This window comes from Sinohyriopsis cumingii, chromosome 4, assembly GCF_028554795.1.
Source record: "Sinohyriopsis cumingii isolate HCF-2022 chromosome 4, ASM2855479v2, whole genome shotgun sequence".
Classification (NCBI taxonomy): Eukaryota; Metazoa; Mollusca; class Bivalvia; order Unionida; family Unionidae; genus Sinohyriopsis; species Sinohyriopsis cumingii.
In genome coordinates, this window is record NC_142964.1 from 61348534 (window position 1) to 61371049 (window position 22516).

At 36.5% G+C, this 22516-nt stretch overlaps 1 protein-coding gene across 1 annotated transcript; it reads right to left on the bottom strand.

Annotated features, from left to right (window-relative positions):
- Positions 1-437: 437 nt before the first annotated feature.
- On the bottom strand, positions 438-5202 carry LOC149801279 (uncharacterized). Its single transcript, XM_089955340.1, has 3 exons — positions 4939-5202; positions 2421-3774; positions 438-965 (listed from the first exon to the last, which is right to left on the bottom strand). The coding sequence occupies exons 1-3, from the start codon at positions 5154-5156 to the stop codon at positions 480-482; spliced, it is 2058 nt and encodes a 685-aa protein (XP_089811466.1). The 5' UTR covers positions 5157-5202; the 3' UTR covers positions 438-479.
- Between the last annotated feature and the right edge of the window lie 17314 nt (positions 5203-22516).

The following is a 22516-nucleotide window of genomic DNA, read 5'->3' on the forward strand; positions in this document are numbered from 1 at the left end:
ATACTAATGACTTCTAAAAACGGTACTAACAGTTGCCTCGCTAGGCGCTCAGCATTAAGAGGTTAGTGTAAGGACTGGTCGGCCTAGTGTCAGGATAATGTGACTGGGTGGGACATGATGCTACATGTCTGCGGCATGATGCTCCAGTGCTAGACATCACTATAGATATCGTAGCGATATGACTGGAAATTGTTAACGATACGTTAAAGATCTAAATCACACACACACACACACACACACACACCCATCTATAGATCGATAGATAGATAGATAGATAGATAGATAGATAGATAGATAGATAGATAGATAGATGGGTGCATGAATCAAATATTAGAGGGACTAATATAACAATGGATTGTCGAGTCACTGGAATAATTTGAAGAGCTATTTCTTTTAATATTAAATATTTTGAATCAAAAGTAAAACTTAACAACTAATTGATATGTTTTATTTTCTTTATTGTTTAGTTCCACGAGTTTTTAGTAAGGCACCTCGTACAAATAAGACTGATGATCATCGGAACAGTGTGGTTTATGGTCACAAGTGATTATTTTATAATTGTAATGGCGACGATCATAAGAGATCAGCAACTCATGATGATGTCCTTTCTGCTCAGATGTTACCACATGCATTGTATTATTTTCAGACGCCATCAGGGCATGCTTGTCTTCAGCAGAAAGATATACAGTATGGTAGTGACCGCCAGGGGGTGTCTTCGACGTATACGGGACTCTTAGCGTTATCATGGGCAAATGACCGTTCGGATCAGGTAGGACCGGTTTGTGGGTAAGAATATAGGAATACTGGTCAAATTCCATCATCAAAGCCTTCAATGCTTCCACCTCTTTGTACACTGAATTTCCCTCTGCGTGGATCGGCACAATTGGATACCGAAGTCGAAATTTCCCAACTCCTGGAATATGTGGCGTGAAGATTCTTACGCCTGATGGCACTACAAATTTAACCTGTAAGTAAAAAGTAGCGAATACAAAAACAGTGACATGCAATAGTTTGAGTTAAAGATTCAGCAGATGTAATAAGAACGGTAGATTTTATGATAAATTGAAACGTTAAATTAAACTTTGAAACTAGACAGAAGAAAGGTAAACAAAGAATTGAAACTATTTGTTGATTATGTGAAAACCTGTTTGCCTAGTTTCTGCGGATATAAACGCTGGTGAAGAGCTTGTAGTAAAAGATGTTATTAGGTCAGAAAACTGATAATAAATGTCTTCAAATCATAAGACGTGGCACTTATCCGTGTGGATTCTTGCACATTTTCCTAAAAACATTGCCTAATATGCCATTTTTATATTTCAATGTTACATGGAGCGCAATGATTTACAATTGTGTGGATGTGTAAGACTGCTGATTTGTATCTTAATTGACTGCCACTAATTTTTACGTTTGATCAAGAGATATCGTATAATGTTACGTTTCCGTTATTGTTTGAACGGTCTTTCATTGGTAGTTCAACAGGTAATCGGTATCAGGAATGAACCAAACTTTAGGCCGTTGCATGCCACAGCAACAACTTGACTCTGTATGTGTGTACATGCATGTCGACGAACAAACACATAATTGCGCAGTCACATGCCACGATCTGATGTTCATCCAATAATTACTGATTGTCATTTCTGAAAAGGCCAATTTCCACAGACTGTCGCGCATCTTCTACAGATCTATACCAATGCTAAAGTCACTAACACTTGTCTGCAATAAATTGTTTTCGTAAACCCGGCTATTAGTTAGGTTAGGTACGAATTCTGATGAACCCATTTCTCGAACGCTCACGAGAGTCTCGTTTGACGAATTTACTAGATCGTATTTTCTAAAGACATTTTGTTGATTTCGATTTGTTCATGCCGAAACAATATAGTTTTCCTTGTTTCTGGCTGTTGCATCATTATTTCAAAGAAAATATTTGGCTTTTTAAAGTATAAAGTGGAAATATCATTATTTACAAGGATATAGGATTGAAGAGATCTGGCTGCAAAACGCAAGAACATAGCATGCGATGAAACAAATGTTTCTATTAAATATACAAATGGATGATTTGTCCCAACAACGGACATTTTTTTACTACTGATGTTTAATTCATTTATAATAATTGCAATTATCATTGTCATTAGAGGGTAAATAGTAATAGTAGTAGTAGTAGTTGTTGTTGTTGTAGCAGCATTAGCAGCAGCAGCAATAGTAGTAGTAGCGTTGTTCTCCAGGAAAATGACAACAAACTTTGACAGATTGTTCAAATTTTCTAAAGCATACGGAGAAACAGAAAAATCAGTATGATTATAGAAATAAGCCATCAGATCCAGCGAATTCAATTAGCTCTTGATTTACATATTTTAAATGTGTTTTTGTTTTATACTTGCAGGGTATTTTTTTTTTAAATCCCAGACTAGATAGTGACAAACCTCTCCGTGTTTATCCAACACACCGACAATATCCTTGGCAGTATCGGCAGGATCTCGTCCCACTTCTCCTCCCTGGAAAAACTCTGCAGGTGTTAAGTAATAATTACTGAAGCTCGTGCCATTGTATGCTTTGTCTGCAGTAAGTCCACCACTACGGCCGCCTTGCGTTACAATCTTGTGTGGGTCTTGTCCATTCATTTCTAGATCGTAGGGATTCCAAGAACTCAGGGGTGTCAGCCAGATGATCTCAAGAGGAATGGCGTAAGTGACCCTCTTTCTGTAGGTCTGGCAGACACTTTTTAAAAGATGAGAGTCATAGTTACAGTCCTGTACAGACATTTCCGCAATGCTTGTCTGAGTGGTGAGGGCTGTGAATAAGTTCTGGTCCGAGAAGCCACGGTGACGTACGGTTATTCCCATTCCACCATTCTTTGCAACTTTGAACCATCTGTGATAGTACCCCGCGTTAAGTTTGGTATTGTTCTTATGTTGGATATCATAATGTTCCAGACCAAATGTGTTGTCCTCAATATATGCCTGGTAATTGTCCTTCCCTGGTATCTCCGACATCAACTGATCTAAAAGACCGTATCGAAAGCTTGTGTCTTTGAAATTACCGTATCCGTCAGTCACCTTAAAAGATGGGTTTTCAATGGGGCTAACAGAGAATCTCGCAGCCCGATTGGTTGCAAGCTGTGTCATGTTGAGTCTTAGCATCATTCGAACTCCGAGGTCGTCTACAAGTCTGAGGTGCTTAAGACCAAGATACCTTTTGATGGGATGGCAGGCGATTCTGTAATTCCACTGGGCAAATACTGGGATACCATCCTTGGTGACGTTAATAATTGTAGTAGGAAGATTTGAGTGGTTTTCGGACTGGATCTTTCCACCAGTGTATGCTGTGTACCTGATTTTTTCTTGTAGCTCCATCCAGCTGGCAGCATCAATGAAATGACGATCGCTCTTGAATGGTTCATCAAGCGTTTTGGTATTTGTTGTCCATCCTGCTTCCATATAGCATAAAACTGGCTTAAAATAAGGCACCCAGTCTCTGATATGCGTATCTTGTTGTTGGAAGGCTCTAAAGTACTCTCTCAGTTCAATCACCTGTTCGCTGACATTATGTTTACTAAGGACGGATGGTGGAACTGGTGGAAATGGAATGTCCACCATTTTGTTGTATGTTTTTGACTTGGGATCTGGCATGCCCACTTTGTAGTCGTTGTGACGGGTCCGAAATTCAACCCCATTCAACACTGCCTGAACTTCTCCCATTCCACAGGTGCGGTCATAATTACTGTGGTCGTGAATGGCGTTGATAGAGGAGCCAGTGTGCGTTTCACCATAGTAGGACCTATTTTAAAAGAGATAATAAATCCCTAATCATATTCTTCACTTCTGCTTGTGGATGCGTAATTTGACTTACGTTTTATTAACTCTTAGAGCAGAGATATTTGAATACAGTTCAGTTTCTAAGTACAATCCTTACATGCACACACACACACACACACACACATACACACTTTTTATTCATATTTCATGCTTTAAAAAATGGTATTAGTAAAGTAAATATATCTTCATTTGCAAGTATTTTTGAAAAAAGCTGGTGGTTTTCACAATTAGTGGCAAGCGGGGCAAGCAGCATATAAAATATTTACAACAAAATCTTTGTATTAAAAGTGGCAGATTTTCCAGTCTGATGCGTTCTTTATTTCGGTCAGTATTTATATGATTAATGCCATGTTTTACGTAAAGGCTCTCAGCTACGCTTGATCAGTATTGTTTTGAGAGATAGTCTCAGACATGTGCATGGTTGCTGCAATAAGAGACGGCAAACCGACATCCTCTTACAGGCTTGGATTACGTTGATTCAGGATACTGTCTGTTAAATTTGGTTTATTTCTGCTACACGCTCTTTTAAAAATGAAACAGAATTAATTTACAGATTCTTCCCACTTTAGTACCATTGTCTATATTTGACGAGAGAAATTGTCTATATCTCTGCAAAGTATGAACGATCTATATTCCATCACGTGCTTTGTCTTTTTTGCCCAATTCTTTATGTTAAGCGGTTTATGATGCAATCCTTAAAATGTTTTTATTTTTGTTAAATTTTTTTTGGTGTTTGTTTTGTAGCTATGGTTGCCATCTTTGACAGTCAATCGACATCATTTATTACAACTTTTAAGACATGTATTCAGGCAAAAGTCTGTTAAATTTAAATTAAATTGTTTTCGAGAAATTGAAAATCGGAAATGTTAACGGGCTACTGACGATGGGCAACACACAGTTAAGACATTAGCTTAAGTGACCTTTCAGTTGTGTGATACAAAATTATTATTTGCTTTTGTCACCTGAAAGCTTAAACGGTCCTCTATCATAGGCCTATCGTTCTCTGAGTTTACTAGTTTTCTCGGATTCAAAGACAGCATTACTCAATGACTGGAGCATTCGAAAGCGCTAAAGTAAATTGTGAAAACTGGTTGTAAAACTGAATTGAAATAAAACGTAAACTTACTTCGTTCCGTCGCGATTGTGCCGTATTTGCTTTACGCCTGAATTTCCCTCAGAACGTATTCTCTCTTCCGCGGCCAACTGTTGGGCCATTAACTGGTGTGATAGAGAGGCTACCATGCTCTCCAGGGCAGCAATACGTTGCTCCTCAGCTATAGAAGCATTGACATGGGTGTCACATTTGACCCTCCAAAACAAGGAGAAGAGAACCAAAACTCTCATTCTGAATCTTGAATGTACCTAAGTAATGTACACGATTGAATTAAAGTAAGGATCATCAAGAAATCATGCAATCGCTACATACGTATAGTTCCCCCCTTCAAATTTTCCATATCTTTATTCAAAATTAAAATGTTTCTTCTTTGAAAATGACAAAAACATGAAGGGTTCACTCTAATGCGTGTTGCTGCTGACAAAATTAACCTCTTCATAATCTGTATGTACACTTGTAATGATAAAGATTTAAATGCCTTTCTAACATTTGCTGATATATGGTTGATGTCCGATCCTTATCACTGTTGCAAATAAAGTCCAGGTATTGAGGATATATTTGTTGGAAATTTCCCTCAGAACGTATTCTCTCTTCCGCGGCCAACTGTTGGGCCATTAACTGGTGTGATAGAGAGGCTACCATGCTCTCCAGGGCAGCAATACGTTGCTCCTCAGCTATAGAAGCATTGACATGGGTGTCACATTTGACCCTCCAAAACAAGGAGAAGAGAACCAAAACTCTCATTCTGAATCTTGAATGTACCTAAGTAATGTACACGATTGAATTAAAGTAAGGATCATCAAGAAATCATGCAATCGCTACATACGTATAGTTCCCCCCTTCAAATTTTCCATATCTTTATTCAAAATTAAAATGTTTCTTCTTTGAAAATGACAAAAACATGAAGGGTTCACTCTAATGCGTGTTGCTGCTGACAAAATTAACCTCTTCATAATCTGTATGTACACTTGTAATGATAAAGATTTAAATGTCTTTCTAACATTTGCTGATATATGGTTGATGTCCGATCCTTATCACTGTTGCAAATAAAGTCCAGGTATTGAGGATATATTTGTTGGAAATTTCACTTAATTGGCTTCCCACATGAGCTAGTGGACGGAGTTTTTTCATTCAAATATTGATAACATTTCCTGATAACATGAGTCCATGGCATAAATACGGTCGCTTTTCGTTTTCTCAAATTGAGAATAAAGCATTGAAAATATTCCCTCCAACTCCTCAGTCCAATTTAACGTTTTTGGTACTAATATTTTTCTGGAGTATAACATGGACGGAATTAATCGAGTATCGTTGAACAAAAGTTTGAAAGAAAAAAAAAACAACGCTTAAATCTGAAAAAAAATATTTTTTTACATTTTAGGTTAAGGTAACAAACACCTGTACAGCTTCAAGTAAAAATCAACTGACGATGAATCAATAACTTTTGAAAGGATAAAAAAGCAGCATCCGCTTCTTACTTTAATATCATTTTCAAAGTAGAGTTTTGAGAGACTTATAAGTATATAGATATTAGCTTACAGTTTGTACTAAGTAAATATTTGACATCAATTTTAATAAGAGAATAACGGAATAGTCTGCGCAAAACAGATTAGTTGGTGACAAGCGTGCGAGTTTAGAAAAGTTTATAGTGTGACATATTTGTTCTGCACAAACATATTTAGTAATATCTTGAGAAATTTAATGCTTGATTTTACTGTACAGTGATAAATTTTGAAAATGCGATAGAACAGAATTATGGTCTAAACTTCAGAAACCTCAAATGACCATACCAAATATACTCCCTTATCAGTCGAGTCCAGTTGCAAACAGCATAACCCGCGGGCAGAACAGTGTATAGAACAGTGTATATGTTTGTTCTACTGATTTTTCTTAACCACATGCATAGACCCACATCTGTATTTATGCCACGGTAGATCCTGATCTGTGCAATGTTGCAGTTGGAATCGATATTAACTAGTCTATACTTTATATATTAAGATATTAATCATTAGAACTCAAAATGGATTGGCTGACGTTTTTAGCTGTCCTGTTAGTGAGCGTCAAGGCAGTTCTCTTTCACCAGTACTGTTATCAATACATTTATACCGCTTACAAATGCTATAGCCAAAGACAGTCATGATATAAACACAGAGTGTTATGTGCTGATGATCTACTAACGTTTCCTTTGATGAAGCACCCATCGAAAAAACTTAAATCAAATATCGATGATTGGGGCTTAAAAGAATCTGAATTACTTGTAATTTTCGAAAACTGTATTATCAAAGGAAGTTTGAAAAATAGTTCTTTAAAAATCACCAACTGAAGGTTGCTCCATCCAAGTAATGACTTGGTTCAGGTTTTTCATCTCGTGGTACATGGTAAAAGTATCAAATGTTTTATTAAAATAATCATATGGGGTATTTATTTAAACAGCGATTTTTGCAGGGGCCACCATGGAAAATACATAAAATTCTGAGAAGACTTATAGAGTACTGAGCAACAAGCTTAAGGGTATTTCGGAATCTCTCTTCCATCACAATAATCATTATTTTGATAATGTCGCTGACGTGAGAAATGAAGGCAGAGGATTTAAGTCATTGAAAAAAGCTAATTAGATATTAAAATAATATTGTAAATACAATATGTCAATAATATCAAACATTATCTAATATGCATTTATAGCAGAAACATATTCCTTCAAGACAAAATATGAAACTGCTAGTGTTGATGGAGGATGGGTGAGCCAACTTCAGAACAGGTAGTACGTGTATGGTAACAAAAAGAATACCAGAGGTATTTCAGGTCAGTATATAGTAGCGCACAAATAGTGATTAACAAATCTATTTGTTGCCGTTATGTACCTTTGGACCACAATACATAAATTCTATTTGAAGACCTCGTTAACGTCAAGCGTATAGTACTAAGTCAATAGCAAATTGTTTACGTTTGGAGAAATGTAAACATATATACTTTTAAAAGTCTTTTGTGCAAAGATACTGTTCATTTTAATATCACAAGGAGCTGAAATTTGCGGGTTTAGTTATGCACATGACATCGCATAAAATCTGCTGTGATCTACTTGGTTACGGATGAGCTTGTATCCATGTATATTGTTACAATGTTTAAATTCTAATTCTAATTACTGAAATTGTCCAATAGCAGACTTCTACAACACATGTCATCATGCATTTTAAATGGACTGATACTTCATGTTGTAAATCTTTAGTTCATTTAATTAACTAATTAATGAAAGTAGTTTACACGTATGGATTTGAAGAACGCAGTTCATCCAAGGTGTGGGTAACGAATTAATTTTCATCAATTCATTGTTCAGGCAGACGCGTATTGATATCGATATATAACCATGGGATATCAACATAAATTAATTAAATAGCTTGATAGTTACAAATCATTAAGCATGACTTTATTAATGAACCATACCACATAATTATTATTTCTTTTTTTACGGGGATAAACATATAGTGTTCAACTATTAAGCTTTGCGTATGTTGGCCAAAACACATTTAGAGGTGAAATCCGGGGGAGGGGGGGGTGTCCATGCATACCTAAATGTTATTTTTAAAACCCACTGTAAATTAACTTGATTGAAAATTAAAGAACAGTTGTTTGAATCCAACTCAAATTTTCAGTCTGAATATAATTTTGTTTAATGTGTGTAATGTTATAACTTGAATGATAGTGTAATGCTATAACTTGAATGATAGTGTAATGCTATGACTTGAATGTTAGTGCAATGCTATAACTTGAATGTTAGTGTAATGTTATAACTTGAATGTTAGTGCAATGCTATAACTTGAATGTTAGTGTAATGTTATAACTTGAATGTTAGTGCAATGCTATAACTTGAATGTTAGTGTAATGTTATAACTTGAACGTTAGTGTAATGCAATAACTTGATTGTTAGTGTAATGTTCTAACTTGAATGTTAGTGTAATGTTGTAAATTGAATGTTAGTGATGGTTGCTAATATAATTATATGTAAAACCCTCTGAAGATAAATTTCTAACTACCTCGACAAGTAAAAACAAGCTGACATGAAATTCACTATGTAGATATGTATTTTGTACGCATCTGAATAGAGAAAGGAATATAGAAAGGAACTTTAAGAATCTTTTACGGCAAACATTGTATAAATTTGTTACAATTTATATGTTTCCTATCTCGTTCTCCAGTTGTGTTTGTCAATCATGTATACTGCTATTTATGCCATGTGCTTGTGGCCTATATTACTTGAATGAAAATATACCGAGTTTGCGAGACTTTTTTGAAGTACTTGTTGTTTTATTTCAAATATATATATATATATATATATATATATATATATATATATATATATATATATATATATATATATATATATATATATATATTGTACTCACTTTTAAGTCATGTCTATCTGCATGCAACAGTGACCCTGTTCTGTCGTTACATAATGCGTCAGCAGATCAGGGTCTATTTTGTACGTTTCTATTGATTACTCGCAATAAACTGTACTGACGCAGATCTGCCAGCGCGTGACCCGACGGCAGATGTTGGTTTATGCAGTTGGCAGTTGGACCCGACTTATAAGCGAGTACAAATGGCAATGGTTATGGATAATGTATAATAGTTTCAGAAAATTTAATAGTAGTTTTAGAAACTTAATGAAGATGCGTGCTATGTTATTTTTTCATGGATACTTTTTTTGTTTTGTTAAAAGTACAGTAAACGCTTACTGTTGTGTTCAGGAGATGTAATACTTTAGAGGTACGAATTACGACAGCATACCAGCAGCAATCGACGTTAAGATTCCTAAAAGTTCATTGGAAGAGGGAGCCTGACCCTACACTGGAAAAGCAGTTACTTATGTTAAACATACGTTTTAATACACTCTGTATTACAACATATTTTTTTTACATAAATCTGGTAGTACAATATGTTGAACATATGTAGCTTAACATAACATGTATGTATTTTTGCAAGGAAGGTCATGTGTAAAACGTGATTTGATTCATATTTGTAAAAAAGATAAACATTTGGTATGTATATATTATACAAGAAATCTAAACTTGTAAAACTTGTGATAGGTGTATTGTGTGCATGTTAAACAGATGTTTAAGCATAAGCAACTCACGTATGTTTTACATGCGTGGTACACACGTTTCACATTTGTCAATTGAAACACTTTTTTAGCATGCTGTATATATGTAGAACATACGGTCATATGTGAATTGTATGTGCCGTTTTTAATGTTATTGTAGATAAAGACTTTTGAAGCCCACCGGAATATTAATAAAAGTTCTAAAAAGTCATCTTTCAAAAACAAAATTTTACAAGTCATTTTGGAGGTCTGTTGATGACAGAATTCACCCAAGTGGCGAAGAACTTTTGTAATCTATATAACAAGAATGTCGCACTTTTTGCTTTGTTTGCTTTAATTAAATATCTTCATTTGCGACTTCAATATCTAAATTCCAAAACTAGGATCGGAATAATCATATAGATCCTTTATATATAATGGTAGATTTGTAGTTCGGTATTAAGACACTGTCCTTTATAACAAACGCCATTAAAAAGGATTTGAAGTTAGAAATCTGAGTTGGAAATGAATCATTTGCGATGTTCAGCTAAATGCTCAGTAATGGCAACCGATATAAATAAAGATCGTCATCTCTGCCGAAAATGAACAACTTAATATACAATGCTGCCTGTTTATGAAAAGGAAAGCCATATCGAAAGACGAATCATGTAGCTAGAAGCGAGGAGAAAAAGATGAAAGGCAACCGTTAAAACCACGAGAAGGCATTTCGTTTTAGATTGGTGCTCTCTCGTATTTCTGAGTTTCCAAACCCAAAGTTTGTAGACATCGTAATTAACAGATCGACATTTGAATTTTTGTTGTATTATTTTATGCATTAATAAAGCAACAGTTCTTTCTTTAGTTCAATTATACGTCTAAATTAAGTGTTTTAGTGGACGATATATTAGTGAAGTAGCAATTATACCTGTACGTTCTGTATTTCCGGTCCCTTTGACTACTGGAAAGGTGAAACACTGTTTTTCATGCACTGTCTCAATAGAAGACCAACTGTAGACTTAGCTACATAGTAAAGATAAGTTCATGACGAAAAGGGTCATTTATGTCGGAGCTGAATTTCGCTTATATATGCCTTATCATTGATGAACAAATGCAAACCTATGCCAGACAGCAAGGGAATACGATTGTATCACTACGCGTAAGAGGGTCAAAGGCGTGTTTAGGCTTGATTATTATTACATTATAGGCCATATAAGGAGTTCATTCAAAGGAATGCTTTTATAATAAGAAAAACAGGTTATACAGTTTATACATAGTCTGAGAGTATACTCATTCCCATACATATGAATGTTTTCTCGCATCGCAAAATTAGGAAAGGCGCTGCTAATCCTTAAGTAAGCAAATTTACTCGCATTGTCCTAATGACAAAAGCTGATGTTGTGGTCTTATTATCCAACCATTACATTGACTAAATTTTCAACCATGCCCCACATAGTCATATGAAAATGGTTAACAAGGTCATTGCAGGATAAACTCTTTTCACAATGATTCCTTTTGGAATTAATGGTACAAAATGTAGTGTTGCAAGCTTACAAACCAATATCGAGATGGAACCTATATATAAGTCAAGGATGACCATTTTTGTGAAAGAAAATGATGAAGTCAACGAAAAGTATACGAGACCTTAACAAAATCTTCAATAATTCCCGGGTGGTCGAGTGGTCTAAGCCGCTCACCTTTACCGATCACTCAAATCTCGCCTCAATCCGCCAAGTTCTACTCTTGGCTCAGCCAACGATAGTATGTGAGAGAGCCTACCAGTAGCTTCTCGTGGTTCAGTGGTTCTTCCGGGGATATTTCTGGGTTTTACCCCTGCCAAATATACTGGCCTCCCACACACCAACCCCAAACAAAACAAACCAAACAACATTCCGTAAGTAGGCCGCGCAGGCTTTCTGTTGCGGATAGGCTATATAATACCAACAAATTGTCTTACATTAAGATGTTTACTCACCAATATAAACTTTCACTTAGATAGTATATGATCCTTAACCAGTGCAAATTGGTGAATTTTATTATACTGATTAAACAATTATCTTACATATATGATGTTTAATCACATACTTATATGAAGATAGATTTTCAAGTAAGTGTAACGCCATAAAATGCACAGTAACCTATATAGCTTGTTGGTGGTGTTTTGGATTGCGTGACGCCTCTAACATCCTTACTTGGGGATAGATTTTTAACTAGGAACTGCGCAAGGAAATGCATAACTACCTATCATTTTCAGTGCTATGTAAAAATATCCATTTTTAGGACGTTTGAATAATCCAGTTCTCAAGCAATCAACATTCATCAGTCAGTTTCTAAAACAACAGTGTCATTAAAAGAGCATTGTTGAATATGTCAATAATATCTATTACGTGTGCATATGGTAGAAAGAAAGAAAGAAAGAATGAAAGAAAGAAAGAAAGAAAGAGAGAAAGAAAACAAGAAAGAAAACAAGAAAGAAAGAAAAAAGAAAGAAAGAAAGTAAGAAAAGAAGAAGAGGAAAGAAAAAAGAAAAGAGAAAATAATAAAGATAAAAAGAAAAGAAATAACAAGAAATGAAAAGAAAAGAAAAGAAAAAAGAAAAAAAGAAAAAAGAAAGAACATAAGAAAAGAAAGAAAATAAAGAAAGAAAAGTAAGAAAAGAAAGAAAAAAGAAAAGAAAAGAAAAAGAAAAGAATAAGAAAAGAAAAGAAAAGAAAAGAAAGAAAGAAAGAAAGAAAGAATCGATTAAACTCCAAGTGAAATGATCTTGCGTAGATAAGACTATATCTTTAAAACAAATTTAAATATAAAATGAAAATGACATTTAAAAATCTAAGCCAATAAAATGTTGCTCATCTAGTCCTTGAAAGATATTTTCTTTGAAGACCATCGTTGATCATGTTGGCCAGTTTGTTCATCACAACATACAGTCGATAATTATGTACATACGTCAAGCAGTTATTTTTAATACAAAAATACTTTGTGCTCTATCAAATATATATTCAAATCTATTTTTCAAAAGTAAGCCCACCTGTTAATAAAACTGACCTCGATAACAAGCATTGCAAAATGTACAAATGGTTAAAATAGGTCTTGATCTACTTTTCAAAGTCTCTAGTCAAGATGATGAAGTTAGGGCAAGGAGACGGTGTACGTGCATTCTCGGAGCTGTTAAATAGCCTTAAGTATTAGAAGTAAGAAGCTCCCGGGTCCAGCAACTGGGGCAAAGTTCCAGTGGGAATCAAGGAGGCTCCAAGTAAACTTCACGTCACGGTCAGTCTGCTTTTTATCAGTCCAATTGCGCTAGTGTGGAAATTTCATGAGAATGCTAGGAAACCGTAAAATCATTAGATTAAAATACATGACGGACGTTTTTTAAGAATGCTTGAGAAAATTTAGGATCGATTAAACGGATTAAAATGAAAAGTTACATTCTAAGGGAGCTAACTTGAAAAGGATGTAATCATTGTTAAAAATAATCCTTACAAAGGATTAATTCCCATTATGGTTTGACATTTATGACTGAGATCTAAAATAATTTTTTCAACTGTTCCCTAAAAACAGGCACGTATACAACTTAAACAACACATGATAACATTTAAATGAAAAAGAACATAGAGGCCATTAAACAGGGAGACGATAATTACGACTTGGGATCAAATAAAATCAAAATTAAACGCTACAGAAACGCATACGAGAAGAAAAAAAAGCCAATGAGCAAACACAAAATAGAGTAGTTTCACATATCAAACATAGCATATCAGCCACATCTGCATAAAACAACGTACTGTTTTTCCAAAACCATTAGAACATGATAATACCAATTATCACTGAACGAAATCATTAAAATTAATCTGTCAGAGATTTTATATACTGGACATATATTCCTTTAAAGTTTCAAGGTTGACTGTCTACTGGACCCTATCCAACTACAAGAATTACTTTGATCTCTATTGATATATACATAAACGTTTGAAACTGATCTAAATGGTAGGGAACTAAAATTAGACTTTAAAGTGAATTAGTCCATTCATTGTTTGGTTGCAAAACAATGCATGGCATTCCACATTAACGAGCGTTAGTTGTAGGTAATCTCTTCTGAAATACATAGTAAAATGAGCTGATGGAGCGTATCAAAAGTGTGAGAATTGTAAAAATAGTTCAAAATTAGAAGCATGTCCTAATTTTGTATTTTCTTTCGAGTATATCATTAAAACTTATTGGTGGGCTTCACCAAGTATTAGAAGAAAAAAATTATACGTGGGAGGATGAGAGCGTTATGCAATATTTTTTCGCATGGGTTGGAAGAAAAGAAGTAACAATTTTCAGAATCCAAGAAGAGCTATTTAATTTACAAATTGCTTTCTGTAATTGTTTTTGGCTGTTAGGTCTTGTTTAAAGTGATACCTAAGTTGCCACATGTCTCAGCTCTTTATACTACCTCATTGCTGATTTTAAGAGATATGTTGGTGTCCGCAGGTTTTGCTTCTTTTCTTTTAGAAAATAGGAGCAAAGAACTGATTTTGCCAAAATGTGGAGACTTAGTTACTTGGCTTTGAACACTAATGTAGAAATGAATAAGCTCTGACTACAGCACTGCTATTATTGTGTTAACAGTTTTGAAGGCTAAGTAAAGTGCAATATCATCTGCATACTTCTTTGATTCGGTATTTTGAATTAGGTCGGCAAATAATTAATATAAATAACAAACAAATAACGACCCAAGATGGATCCTTAGAATCAATGAGTCGGAAATGTTGCCATTAATTACTGCAGTTTGTTTTCTGTTTGCTAGATATTCACAAATCCTCAGCAATTCAGTGTCCTTAATGTTTTACTGTGTCAGTTTAACGTAAAGACTGGCGTGATCAACATCATCAAAGGCCATCTTTTAATCAAGGTCTAACAATCCCACTATCATGCCATTTTTAAATTTGTTAAAAACATATTTATTCACATTAAGAAGTCCAGATTCCGCGGATTAAGACTTTCTCGAACTAGACTGGACGCAAGGGAAGAGATCAATATATGTGAAATAAGATTAAAGATCGGAATGAACAGTTGCTCATAAACTTTGAAAAGTAGTGGCAAAATATACACTGGGCGATAGCGACCTAGACTTGATTTACTATCTTTCTTGCAACTGACACAAAGACGTGCATTTTTGTTGATGGTTTAAATTTCACATTTTTAATGAGAACTAATGGAAATAAAAGGAATACATATTCTCGCGAGTTTAGGTTCTTTATTGTCAATGTCAATCGCCGTTTTATAAGAGAAGTTTTTCATTATGTTATAAATATCTTTTGCAGATACAATCTGAAAGGCAAATTTATTACTCCAGCTTGGTAATTTTGTTCTGCAGAAAACACAGTGGAAGTCACATAGAACTCAGAATAGTTTTAGCAAGATTTTCCCCAATTTCAGTAAAGAACGCATTATAATACCGACAATAAATTTTGAGTAGGAAATACCTTTTATCTGAGTTTCAGAAAAATGATGCCAGAGTTTACCTTTTGTTAGAAGCTCTTTTATATAAAAAAAAGATCACATTTGCCTGCCGCCACTTTCAGAAACATGTCGAACAATCAAAATATTGCTGCATTTGCCAGCACCAGTAATGAATCTCTCAAAGGGAGCTATTGATCAAGGCCCTTTAAATTTTCATAACTACAATGTCTCTAAGATAGGAGTCACCCGAATAGACAAGCTTTGTGTACTATACACTGCAAAGCATGCCTTGTAAGCAATATTACTCGAGATCCTGCATGACTCTCTATGAAGTCAAGGGACAACTGCGTAAAGTACATGCGGTACTTCCTACAGTGGCTATGCAAGATGTTACTATTTATGGACATTCGATTTCACTCCATAACAAGGCAGCAACGAGAGACATACTGTAAAACAATGGGCAGCTGTTTGTGTGGAAATTCAGTTTGCGTAAACACTCGACGACACGGTGAGTTGGGTCGTATCTGTGGAATGCGAAAATAACATTCGAGTCAACAATCTAAGAGAAGAGATCATGGACACCCACACACGAATCCACTCCACCCCATCCCACACATACATATTCATAGGGAACGCGGTAATTATAAAGTCCTTAATGGGAGCAGACGACTGAATATCATCAATAGCAACATCAGCAGCCAAGTTCAAAATGATGTTAGTTGCGAAGAAAGAAATACTGGCACGCTAGTTGCAATAAGATAAGGCCTTGATGAAAAAGTCTTAAATCGTGTGTTTTCAATAGTGTTGATTCAGTAATTTTATCTTCTGTATTCCGTTCTCTAAATTCTTGGTATACGAGTGGAAAACTATTTATGAATATTAAAATACCTTATAAATTTCAAATACAGATTTGTCGTGTCTCAGCATAAAGCAATTGCTTCTGAATATGTTTAGGGACGTGAAAAATAGCGTAATGCTCATTGCTATCATTAACAAACTTTGCAGATAAATGTTTTTCAGGCACATTAGTATTACCAATATGAATATTTGATTCTCCAACACAATTTTCACTCAGAGTCGTTTCTCCGCATGCGTATGCAACAAAATACGAATTTGTTACAAATTTTACTATTTTATTATCTCTTGTGGAAAAATAAACGTATTACCTCGCTTGGAAGCAATACATTAATATGCTACACGCCCCCCCCCCCCCCCCCCCGTGCCATTAATTCATTTTGGAGATTCATCACTTTATCATTTAAGCATCATTTACACGAGCGTTAAAGATAAAATTGGTGGGACCAAAAATAACATTTATAAAATTACCTTGCGCCACTAATTACATTGAAATGTGTTCAAAGGCCTCATATTGCATAATCTCCAAATTATTTAAGACTTCATAGTGTCACACGTAACTACTATCATCATATGCACCCATTTTTCACAACTCGCAATATTGATGTACATTCTAGAGTTTTAATAAAGTCAGTAGGTCTTCTACACCATCACCCAATTCATATGCATATATGTTCTTATTTTTGTTAACACTTTTATAAAAACCTCTTTAATTTCGTTTCCTTTGAATATTACTCTTCGAAATCGAAATAGTTTTATTTTTTAATTACATGTTTCTATTCCATCTCATTTTTCTTTACCTTTGTTTCCACACATGCTCTTTTCCATATGTCTCATTGTTAACGTGATTGTCATACGGACACAGGCTATTGTCAAATTGTCAAGTATTTCAAATAAAAAATGGAAATATTTCTTGAGAAAAACTTGCCCTTTATCCAACTCATTTCTCCTTGTTATCCTTACTGGACTTGTCAATGTTAAACTCGTTAAAATATTGATAGTGGTTTGGGTCGTTTTCAGTGAACGGACTGCGGGGTTTTGCCATGTGATTGTTTAATGGTCACAAGAAACTAATAAGTCAATTCGGGACACTACTTTCTGTTCATTGTTTTTCATTGTAAAGCCATCCGTTGCAATAGTTTTGCTTCCAACACTGATTTGCAAAATCTATCAAGTGTTATTAATGACCATGGTCATTCACGATTTCGTGATAAGAACAGTAAAGCAGTTGCACGCGACCTGCTTTATGAAGACTATTATTTAGATTTGAAACCTTAATTTCTAATTATTCCTCGGCAGTCCAAACTCCAAAGATACGGGCTCTGGGCATTGTCCGTGTCAAGGTTTACGCAATAAATCCATTAAACCCTGAAGACACCATGCATGAAGACTGAGAACTAACCGTGGCAAGCCCTTGTCGCGAGATGAAGCCGGATTGGGACTGGATTAGGGAAGACACCAAAAGCAATTGCGTTTATAAGATGTTTATTTATAAACGCAAATTAAATATTAACAAATCTGCCACCATTATAAAAAAGATAAGGAAATTTATAAAGTCCCTAACATGGAACTATCAACAACAATTAACGAAAAAACTCTAACATGAATTTAACAAATGGAATTTCAAACAAACGTAAATTAAGTTCTATCACCGATCAACAAAATAAAAGTATATGATCTACACCACAATATAAACAAACTTGAATGTATCGTTCATACAAAGATATTGAAATGCATGTAAATTTCAATGTATCGTTCATATAACGATTTTGAAATGCATGTGAATTTGAATGTATCTTTTATATAATGATATTGAAATGCATGTAAACTTGAAAGTATCGTTCAAATAACGATATTTAAATGCATGTAAATTTGCTCAGATAGCAATAGTGAAAACAACAACGTGGAACACAATCTATATAAATATCGTGGCGTCCATTTGACGTTAAAGATGCACGTTCCACTCGTTCTAGTCAATGGCCAGAGAAGCGCCCACGCACGGTCCGCTCCTCTCAGTCTTTTGAAGGATCCATCGAGAGCCCTCACATCAATCACAGACCCGATGGTCGCGAAGCCCTGGTCCCTTGCATCGAGAAAACCAGCACACTCCTCCGATCCAACATCGCCATAACACAGCGTATACGTCACACGAAACACAGAGTTCTGTGACTCCACATCAAATCATTATAAGACACGGCAGCATGTATAAGGCAGCTAAAATTATAACTAAACCGTGTAGTACATATGACACGGTTAAGTACTTCTGCACTGATATATGTTGCGCATGCGCGCAGATGAATTCGTTACTTATTACATTAATCGTTCAATGCTTGCATCGTATAATTAAATTTCAATTTGCCTGTTCAGTTACAACAAATAGCTAACTCGAACCTGACTATATTATTTCTAATATGGCGTTGTGTAACCTAGGTATTGACTCTCTGTAGAATTTAGAACACATTCTAAAACATCTAAAGTATGAAACAATTCTTCATATGAAACGAATTGTAATAAAGAATACTTAAATTTCATTACCTCTACAGCTGGAGATTTGCTTCCTTAAAGGGGTAAGCTTTCTGACAAGACTCGTCGTAATGTAATTTGGTTATACAGAATTTGCACTATATGTACACTAGCTGTGACAGATATGCGCAGCTAGCTACTTAGGTTTTCCCGCTGCAGGCAATTCGCACGTGCAGCATAGTCTGAGTTTCGCTCAGGATTTCGAAATAACTAAGCCGAAAAAATATACCACCCTCGGGTGACGCTGTACGCGGCAACGAAACCCGAGTACATTTTTGACAACATATTCATATTGATATAACTCGTACACAATTCCATGACAGCAATATTACCAATAATACCAAACAAAACAATCATACTCTGGGATTGAATCACAAAGTTTGTAATGTTATTCCATAGCAAGAAAATAACACAGTCTTCCGTTTAAACTTCCTGGCAACATAAAACAAAATGTCACTATTAAACTAACTACATACTCCAGGCTACAAGTTCGTAGTTGATGATGATGCTTGGGGGTCCGCGTCCTGAGTCATCACGTTTGTTTTCTTTAGGCTTATGGTCAACCCAAACTCATCGCATGCTTTAGCAAAGTGGTCCATCAGGCGCTGTAGCTCAGCTTCTGTGTGAGTGACTAGAGCAGCATCGTCTGCGAAGAGCATATCCCTGCTTGTTGCTTCACACACTTTGCTCGTTTCCTTCAGTCGTGCCAGGTTGAGCAGTCTGCGTGTGCAGGTAGATACTTTCTGTGGACGTCCGAAAGGCATGCTTGAGCAGGACAGAAAAGAAGATCCCGAAGAGACTGGGAGAGGACGCAGAGGACGCAGCCCTGTTTCACCCCGCTGCGGACGTCGAAGGGGTCGGCCATTGAGCCATCGTACTGCACTGTGCCTTCCGTGTCATCGTGGAAGGACTGGGTCATGCTTAGCAGCTTTGGTGGGCATCCAATCATCGCCAGGATTGTGAAGAGTCCGTCTCCGCTGACCAGATCGAACGTCTTGGTGGGGTCTATAAAGGCCAGGAAGAGGGGTCTGTATTGTTTTCTGCATTTCTCCTGCAGTTGCCTGACGGAGAACATCATGTCAATTGTGGACCTCTTTGTATGGAACCCGCACTGCGACTCTGTATACACTCTGTGAGCAAGCGTCTGCAGTCTGTTCAGGATGACGCGTGCGAAGACTTTAACCACGATGCTAATAAGGGATATGCCCCTGTAGTTGTTGCAGTCACGTTTGTCGCCCTTGTTCTTGTACAGGGTTACGATGCTGGCGTCTCTCATGTCCTGAGGCACTGCACCCTTATCCCAGCACTGGCATAGGAGGTCCAGCAGGTTTGTGAACAGCACGTTGCAGCCCCACGTAATGACTTCTGCTGGGATGCCATCCTTCCCTAGGGTTTTACTTAAGGCCAGCTTCTCTAAGGCCCTTTTTAGTTATGCCACAATAGGTTTCTGGTCCAGTTCAGCCATGAGAGGGAGGTTTTCAATGGCGTTGAGGGCATCGTTGGTCACGTGGTTCTCGCTGGAGTACAGTTCAGAGTAGTACTCCACACAACGCTCCATCTGCTTGCTCTTGTCGTGGATGGTATCGCCTGCGGCAGACTTCAATGGTGCTGTCACTTTCTTTGTGGGACCCATTGCTTTCTTTATGCCATTGTACATGCCTCTGAAGTTTCCGATATCTGCTGCTGACTGAATGCTCTGACAAAACTGAAGCTAGTTTTCATTGGCGCACTGCCGTGCTAACCTCTACACTTGCCAAGTTTCCCAGCATGGCCACACTTCTTCGCTAACGTCGCATGAGATGGCTGGGCCATGTACGTCGTATGGATGAAGGACGGATCCCCAAAGACCTTCTTTATTCGAACCTATTTTCTGGCAAAAGGTCGATCGTTGGCCAGATCTCCGCTTTAAGGATGTCTGCAGGCGCAACATCGATGTCAACACCTGGGAAGAGCTTGCTCTGGACAGGTTCAGCTGGCGACACGCTCTGATCACTGTTCTGAAAACCGACGAGAACAAGCTACGGTTGCTAGCTGATAAAAAGCTATCTCAGAGGAAGAAGAAGCAGCTCCAACCCACACCAGACTCAATCTTCAAGTTCAGCAAGGACTGCCATTCCCGTGTTCGCCTCCATAGCCACAGCAGACGCCGCACAACCACCAACCGGGACATCTCTCATTGGTGCTCTTCCATCGTCTCTCGAGACTAACGGTTGCCAGCCATATTACAGGCTACAGCTATGACAAGTTGTAGCATACTAACCGGCAGGGAGGTAGATGGAAGCAGTGTTCTTGGGCGCCAAAACAGCAGATAAAAATTAAATTGCAGGAAATCGTTGGAAGATATATCATCGTCGCCCCTGGCACTCATTACCCTTAGTACACCATTGAATGAAAGATAAGGCGTCACGAGATTACACAGTGATTGGCATATTCCATATTAGATTATATGACCGCAATAGACTATATATTGTTAAAATCCGGTCAAACATCTCAGCCCATTTATGTTTGCTAGAGTACAAATAGATTCTAATGCCCATTTCCAGTAGGGTACAAATGAATTCTAATGCCCATTTCCAGTAGGGTACAAATGGATTCTAATGCCCATTTCCAGTAGGGTACAAATGGATTCTTTAATGCCCATTTCCAGTAGGGTATAAATGGATTCTAATGCCCATTTCCAGTAGGGTACAAATGGATTCTAATGCTCATTTCCAGTAGGGTACAAATGGATTCTAATGCCCATTTCCAGTAGGGTACAAATGGATTCTAATGCCCATTTCCAGTAGGGTACAAATGGATTCTAATGCCCATTTCCAGTAGGGTACAAATGGATTCTAATGCTCATTTCCAGTTACTCATAATTAATTAAAGGGTCTTAAGACTTAGTTTTCAAAGAGCACATCCCAATGCACATAAACACTCATAGTAAAATTGTTTCAGAAAATGAATTAATTTAAAACTCCTATTATAAAGGAAATTTCAGTAACAAGTAAATAACTGACATGCTTTGAAGTGAAATGCCATAACACAATTTCGTTAAGAAAACAAAAAAAAAAAAAAAAAAAAAAAAAATGAAACGTACATGGTTATTCTATGGCATGATTCTGAGGGCAAACTAAGTCAAGCACACATGATTCGGTCCGTTGAACATCAATGAACACACACAATGTTTACAGGGTTAGCAAATTCTAACATGAAGAAACAGGTGATCCACCAAAGCAACACGACTCAATACAAAACACAAATAAACTTAGAGGAAGAGACATGGCGAGCAAAGCATTAAAATGCAACATAAAATTCTATTCCATGAATCTTTCATGAGCCATCTATCCGGGACTAAGCCACTGCAAGTAGATAATTACTGTCTTTCTATGCAAATTCATTTTATGAAGTAAAACATCAACATTTTAATTTACTGCATACTCGAGGTTACATTCACGGCAGCCTAACACGTTATGATAGTACACAGTCTGTGACATGATCTAACACGTCATGATAGTGCACAGTCCGTGACATGATCTAACACGTCATGATAGTACACAGTCCGTGACATGATCTAACACGTCATGATAGTGCACAGTCCGTGACATGATCTAACACGTCATGATAGTGCACAGTCCGTGACATGTTTATGATTTCATGACATGACCACAATATACTCCATTTACTCGAAACCGATCACATTCT